An 8,191-nucleotide genomic window follows, 5' to 3' on the forward strand; every position below is an offset into this window, starting at 1 on the left:
GTTTTGCACAGAGCAGCCCGGAATGCATAGAATGCATTCAGATAAAAAACCTTCTGCCTTTACAATCACTTTAATGCATTCCTTGTTTTCTATTTCTCTGCTTATTTTTGGAATATTTGATGTAATGAAACGTGAATATCTTCTGTCTTAAGAATGTTTTACTGTGCTATGCACTGATTGGATTGAGGTCTTTCTATGTGCTTTTATCCCTTCTCACTATAACCTGCATGGCTATATTGTCTCTTTGGGTTCCAATCCCTGCTACATAGAAGGCATGGTTTCCATACACTGCACTGATGAAGGCCAATTAGTCTGAAATAGCTGTAAGTGATGATCTTCTTGGCCTTTTGGCTAATATCCAATGGAGTATCTGTTCTGTCCAGTAGGAGTGCCATGCCATCATTCTAGCCTAATGGCTGGTGTAGCTGGTATATAGTACCCCTGCTGGTATGATGGAGTCTCAAGGGATCTTCCCATGAGGAATAAAAACTGTGGCAGTCACTGGGTAAGGTGGGGCACGGAAGTAATTCCTTAGTGGTCACAGTGATACTATGGGTTTGGGACCCCACTATGTGCAACTGCATGAGGCCACAACACCTTTTGCTTTTTTCTGCTCCGTGCCTCATGGGCTGGCTTTTTGGGCAGGTCTGAGACAATTTGTTTTCTTCCTTTTCTGTCTTGGGGGGTCTTTTTTGCAGGGAGTCTCTCACCTAGTGCATAGTAGTCAGCTGATAATAAAGGGAGGGGTACACTGGGCCTTTTGGCTAGGTGGACCTGAGTTTGCATTACCCCTGTCTTGCACCCCACAGAGGGGACCAATGACACCCAGGTGCACTTTTTTAGTTCACCTACTGGTATTTTACTTTTGCACACCACACCTCTGGCCTTAAAAAAATAAAAATAAATAAGCAGTATGCATTGTAGGAATACAGTACATGGCTCTATAATAGGATATACTGTATTTGCACAATACAATATTTATATTTCTGGATGTGCAGCTGGCCAGAGGGGCAAAAATCAATGATTTGCATGGCTCTATCCACTATCCTAAACTGAGGAATAATCATCTTATTTTTGTGAAATGTGATGGAATTAGACATGTGAATACATTCTTTTTTTTTAGAAGACTTTATTTTGCTCAGCACTGAATAGAGTGAGAGTTTTTTAATTGTTTTAATAAATTCTCATCATTACCTGTATAGTTATACCGTAACTACTATTGCTATTATGCCATTCAGTCTCTAAATTGGTTCTTGAAATAAATCACTATCAAGTACATGAGTATAAAATATTAACAAAATCCATCAAACAGCAGTTTTATATTACGCGGTTTATTTAGACTCAATTTAAATCATTATTTACTGGAATGGTCTGAGGAACAATTAAATAGACAGTAATAAATCACTAGTCATTGACCTCAGCAGAACACTTTTAAGGACTACAAAAGAACAAAGTTCAGTGAATTGGTTTGTTCAATGAACAGCCTTGTTTTGCAAGCACATTTTGCAGTGAAAGCTTTACATCACGGTTTCTTAGTGTATAAATGATTGGATTAAACAGAGGTGTGATAACAAGATATAAAACAGACACAAGCTTGTCTGATGCACTGATAGAATCTGGTGTGACTCGCATATATGTAAAGCACAGACTTCCATAAAAGACACAGACTACAGTCAGATGGGACGTACATGTGGAAAATGCTTTCTGACGTCCATTGGAAGAAGGCATCTTTAGTATAGTCTGCGTGATACAGATGTAGGAGATGGAGATAACCATCAATGAGCTAAGAAGAACAAATGCAGCTATAAAGAAGTCAACAAGTTCTTCCATTTTGATATTCCCACAAGCCAGCTTTAACAGTGGAGAAGCATCACAAAAGTAATGATCTATTTTATTGGATCCACAAAAATTCATCTGATAAAAAAGATAGATTGGATAAACTGGTGTACAGAGCCCAGCAGACCAAGAACATAAAAGGAGGCACCAAATATACCATTCCTGCATTATGACATGGTATTGTAGTGGTATACAAATCGCTATGTAACGGTCATAGGCCATGGTGGCCAGGAGATAGCACTCAGCGGCACAAAGAAAGACAAAGAAGAACAACTGAGCCAAACATCCATTGAATGATATTTCATTATTTCTAGTGATGATGTTAAATAACATATTGGGAAGTGTAACATTGACATATCCAGTCTCCAAAAAGGAAAGATTCCCTATTGATATATACATGGGCTTCCAAAGTTTTCTGTCTTTTATGACCAATAACACGATGCTCATGTTTTCTAAGATTGTGAAAATATAAATTAAAAGGAATACAGAAAAGATGGCTATCTGACAGTCTTGGCAGGCAGAAAAACCAGCCAGAAGGAAGGTGCTTATTGATGACTGGTTTGACATCACAAACCTTTTTTTTTTTCAATAACAAATGGATAAAATTGAATCCAGTGTTTATATGCTATTATGAATTTTATTTAGTAATTAGAGTTTAAAATGTATTTCAACAGTTATTGGTTTATGATAGGTAAATATATAATTTTGAAACCTTGTAAAACAAAACAAAACAGATATAACTTACATATTTTTTTATGTAATATATATTACCTAAATATACTTTTTATATGTAGCACTGACCCCCGAAAGAGTGGCTGGTTTGATTTGGGCCTGCACTCTAGTAACAAAACCCCACTAATTTGCCTCAGTCCCCTTGACACAGCTGTGATGCAATACAATACAGTACAATATAATATATCACAATATACCTGTATTGTCCTCTCAGGATCCACTGGCTCCAGCTGCTGGGAGAAAACAATACTTCACACAACGAGGTACTTAATCAAAGTATATTTTACTATATATATTTGTAAATAGGTGATTACAGCAATTGTACTGCCATCCCAACATAGAATTACAGGACAATGAATTTTGATAAAACAGTTACAAACAATATACATACATATATATATATATATATATATATATATATATATATATATATATATGGGAGCTCCCCCTACTTTTATAGCTATGTGTGAGATCTCACTTAAAGTACTCAGTCTTTATCTTCTGATCTTTGCTATCAATGATAACTCCTTATAAATTTGTAATCCAAGGTTAAAGCAGTTAAAGTTGAATTAAGGATGATCCTAGTGTTGCTTCTGCAAATATAGTACAACGCTTGAAGTGTGATAGTAATTAGACCTTATGCCTGCCTAGCGTCAGTTGCTATACTCCTCCTCCGTGGGACTAAGTATTCCAGCGAGGCCTGTATATAAGTCTGACTAGGTGCAATGGTTTAGAAAACGGTGGATAGCAACCCGCTCACCAACTGGATCGGAAACTTGGTATGGTAACTTTGGTTCAGTGGTTGCAGCTTGCTTCTGCGTCAGCTGGCTCCATCACTCTGTCCCATTCAGACAGGTGGACCTGGTCTTCCGATGCTCAAATGAGTGTCTCTGGAACCTCTCAATCCGATCTCTTTGTCTCTGGCAGTTCAGGTCACTCATACAACCGAGCAGGGCAATAGGCCGCTTCCTCCGGGAGGCCTCCACACAAGTCCTCACAGGCAGGCCAATGCGTTCCCAAGAGGCCTAAGATGGCCGCTCAGGGTCCTTTTATCTCCTACCCAGCATGAAATGCAAGAGAGGGTGTCCATGGGTAGGTCCCTTGGCATCCTGGGTAAAAGTGTCAACTCTCCAATGTAAATAACAGTCACTTCCTGTGTATATATATATATATATATATATATATATATATATATATATATATATATATATTTATATATATAACAGTATACATACATAAAAATCCAAAGGGTGAGGTGCACGTCAATCACAGTAGATTGTTCATAGCAATCAAGCCTTCCCCCAGGCTTAAATATAGAGAAAGCTCAAATGGGATTGCTGCACAAAAATTATTTGATTTAGAAGTCATCAAAAAGACATCAATGAGACATCTATGCAATCAGGCAATCATAGTAACAGTTTTGGGCTATTATAGATCATGCCCTTCTTCAGAAAATCATGCCTATACAATGATCACCTATGTCACTGAATATATAGTCCACTAATAATTAATTAGAAAGAACAAACAAGTTATCTGGAATCAATCAATCAATTAATTAAGACATCATTATTTAACATCAAGCTTGAATATACTATGATCTTGGAATCAAAAGGTCACAGGCAGTAATGATAAATGCTCACACCTGGTGGGATATTTCTATCAGGAATCCTAAAAATAAATCAACGGATAATCAATTACCAAAAGGGTATCATAATAACAATAAAAATATAACTAGAGATGTCCAATGGTGCGATACAAATGTATATGCACATCACCACACATCAATATCCACCACTGTAACATCACCTGTGTAAAATCACATATGCAACTTCACGCATACTATATGCAAAAAATCGCACAAGCGACCATTAACACACAAATAAATAATACACAAATAAATGAGCACTATAAATGATAAAAATAAAAATAAAATAAAGTGTGATGAAATCTCCTGAAGTTATTCAGAGATATAATCATCTTCTAATACTCAAAGAAATAAGTATAAATCGAAGTCGGAATTTAACCCCTTCTGCTGAAGGGTGTCAAGACAGCGTATCCAGCTAATTTCTTGATTTCTTAATGTCATTTCCCTATTGCCTCCCCGTATATTTTTGGGAATACCATCTATTACTATAAATCTAAGTTGTATCACAGTATATCCCTTTTCTATGAAATGTCTAGCCAAGGGGAGCTTATCCAACTTATCCCTAATTGAGTATTTGTGTCTGGCTATATGGTCTTTAAATTTCTGTGTGGTCTCTCCTACATAATGGAGACCACACAGACATTTTATAATGTGCACAACAAAAGACGATTGGCAGGTGTAATGGTCTCTGATCGGTATATCAGTATTTGCTTTATGGGGATGAAAGAAGCATTTTCCTCTGATTACACTTGTACACTGTATCCAACATAGGCATGGAAATTAACCCATATTTTTGGGACCTAAAAAGGTCACTCATGAAATTGGTACAGAATATTGGTCAGATTTCACTAGTTTATCGTAAATAAACCCACCCTAATGGTATGAAGGTAGGGAGGAATTACATAGTTCAGGAAGGAGTCTCAGGAAGGATAACTACTATGTAAAATGGACCAATGTTTCTTGATGTTATTCTTTTTATTAGAAAAAGGATGAAATTGAGAGGGGAAAGACATTCTGCGACCCTTGTTTTTAATGGGCAGCAATGTAGTACCTTCTTATGCTAATGTGTAAGCTTTTATTTTTCACTGTACATTATTCAATGAACACTGTACAGTTTGGTACAGGTTCATTGATGACACTTTTTCTATATGGACTGGTGACCTGAATTCACTGTCCTTATTCAATTCATACTTGAATTTATTGATTCCGGGTTTAAAGTTTAATATGTCGACTAACAATGACGCTATTCCATTCTTGGATACTTCTTTATCCATTAAGGATGGACATATCGTGAGTGATCTTCATAGGAAACCTACCAACCGTAATCAACTATTGCTATTTTATAGATTTCACCCCCCTAGACTAGAATTAAGAGTGTAACAGATACTTGCAATGTTAGATTAAATAAGATAGAAGAAAAGAGTTCATTCTAAACATATTAATATACATAACAAGGTTACGATTAAAAACACGGGTCGCAGAATGCCTTTCACTTCTAAATGTAATCCTTTTTCTAATAAAATTAATAACAACATCAAGAAACACTGGTCCATTTTACATAGTAGTTATCCTTTGGTTCCTGAATTCTGTAATCCCCCACTACCTTCATACCATCAGGGTGGGACTATTTATGATAAAGGAGTGAATTCTGACCAATATTCTGTACCAATTTCACGAGTGACCTTTTTAGGTTCCAAAAATACGGGTTCATTTCCATGCCTCTGTTGCATACAGTGTACAAGTATGATCAGAGGAAAATGCTTCTCTCATCCCAATAAAGGAAATACTGATATACCAATCAGAGACCATTACACCTGCCAACAATCGTCTTTTGTTGTGTACATTATCAAATGTCCATGTGCTCTCCTTTATGTAGGAAAGACCACACAGAAAATGAAAGACCATATAGCCAGACACAAATACTCAATTAGGGATAAGTTGGATAAGCTCCTCTTGGTTAAACATTTAATCGAAAAGGGACAACTCAGATTTATGGTAATAGATGGTATTCCCTAAAGTAGACAGAGAGGCAATAGGGAATTGGCATTAACCACTTGACCACTGGGCACTTAAACACCCTTAATAACTAGACCAATTTTCAGATTTCAGTGCTCTCACATTTTGAATGACAATTACTCAGTCATGCGACACTGTACACCTATAAAATTTTTGTCCTTTTTTTCACACAAATAGAGCTTTCTTTTCGTGGTATTTAATCACCGCTGGGTTTTTTATTTTTTGTGCTATAAAAGAAAAAAGACCGAAAAATCTGTAGAAAAAAATGAATTTATCTTCGTTTCTGTTATAAAATTTAGCAGATTAGTAATTTTTCTTCATACATTTTGGCCAAAATTTATACTACTACATATCTTTGATAAAAATAAGTACAAATTGGTGGATATTATTTGGTTTTTGTGAAAGTTATAGAGTCCACAAGCTATGGTGCCAATATCTGAAAATTGATCACACCTGAAGGACTGACGGCCCATCTCAATTCTTGTGACCCTAATATGCCATAAAAGTACAAATACCCCCCGAAATGACCCCTTTTTGGAAAGAAGACATTCCAAGTTATTTAGTAAGAGGCATGATGAGTTTTTTGAAGTTGTGATTTCTTCCCATAATTCTTTGCAAAATCAAGATTCGATTTTTTTTCCTTTTTTTTCACAAAATTGTCACATTATCTGGTTATTTCTCACACACAGCATATTCATACCACAAATTACACCCCAAAAACACATTCTGCTATTACTCCCGAGTATGGCGATACCACATGTGTGAGTCTTTTACACAGCGTGGCCACATACAGAGGCCCAACATGCAGGAAGCACCATCAGGCGTTCTGGAGCACCCAGGCCAATTCTGACATTTCTCTCCTACATGTAAAAATCATCATTTATTAAATGTTTTTTTAGCAATGGACCCTAGAGAATACAACTTTTATCTTGCACGGTATTTGCGCAGCAATTTTTCTAAAGCGTTTATTTTGGAAAAAAAAACAGTTTTGTGTTTAAAAAAACAAAACAGTAAAGTTAGCCCAATGTTTTTGCATAATGATAAAGTTACGCTGAGTAAATAGATACCTATCATGTCACTCTTCAAAATTGCACACTCTTGTGGAATGGCGCCAAACGTCACTACTTAAAAATCCCCATAGGCGATGCTTTAAATGGTCACATGTTTTGTGTTCCAGAGGATGTCTAGGGCTAGAATTATTGCTCTCGCTCTAACGTTCGCAGTGATACCTCACATGTGTGGTTTGAATACCGTTTTCATATGTGGGTGGGACTTACGTATGCGTTCGCTTCTGCATGCGAGCACATGGGGAAAGGGGCGCTTTAAAAAAATAATAATTTATTGTTCATTTTACTCTATTTATTTTAGTTTGACATTTTGTGGGTCAATAAGACCCTGCATCTCACCTCTAGGCTGGGAAGCCTGAAATAATAAAAAAAAGATTCTGGCTTTGATCATATTGGCGAGTCGGTAGAAGCAGCAGAGGACGGCGGGGGGGGGGGGGGGCATGTCCCCTCTCGCCTCCTGTAAGAATGATCAAGCAGCAGAACAGCCGCTATGATTGTTCTTATGGTGTAGGGAATCGCGGGCTGAAAAAGCTGATATCTGAATGATGCCTGTAGCTACAGGCATCATTCAGATATCCCAGCACAAAGTCAAGGACATGATATGACGGCCGGCAGGCAGGAAGTGGTTAAAATGCATTTTTTTTAACACAAAGTTGTCCATTTATACAATATTTCTAACACATAGCATGTACATACCAAAAATGACACCCCAAAATAGATTCTCCTACTCCTCGTGAGTATGGCGTTACCACATGTGTGAGACTTCCACAGACTGGCCACATACAGAGGCTGAGTACAGCCAAGCATGGACAAGCATGGCCGAGCATGGCTGGGTATCACCGAGTATTGCAGGGTATCACCGAGTATGGCTGAGCATGGCCGAGTATGGCTGGGT

The 8,191-nt window shown here is 37.2% G+C and overlaps 1 protein-coding gene across 1 annotated transcript; it reads right to left on the reverse strand.

Moving 5' to 3' along the window:
• Positions 1 to 1,147: 1,147 nt before the first annotated feature.
• LOC143988539 (olfactory receptor 6B9-like) lies at positions 1,148 to 2,711 on the reverse strand. The gene has a single exon (XM_077488201.1). The coding sequence runs from the start codon at positions 2,401 to 2,403 to the stop codon at positions 1,456 to 1,458; it is 948 nt and encodes a 315-aa protein (XP_077344327.1). The 5' UTR covers positions 2,404 to 2,711; the 3' UTR covers positions 1,148 to 1,455.
• Positions 2,712 to 8,191: the final 5,480 nt, after the last annotated feature.

The sequence above is a fragment of the Lithobates pipiens genome, unplaced genomic scaffold (assembly GCF_037356315.1).
Source record: "Lithobates pipiens isolate NorthernLeopardFrog02 unplaced genomic scaffold, aLitPip1_a1.2 Scaffold_1, whole genome shotgun sequence".
NCBI classification, from domain to species: Eukaryota; Metazoa; Chordata; class Amphibia; order Anura; family Ranidae; genus Lithobates; species Lithobates pipiens.

Coding starts and splice junctions, on each gene's coding strand:
- LOC143988539 (XM_077488201.1), bottom strand. CDS start 2,403: ATGTCAAACCAGTCATCAATAAGCACCTTCCTTCTGGCTGGTTTTTCT.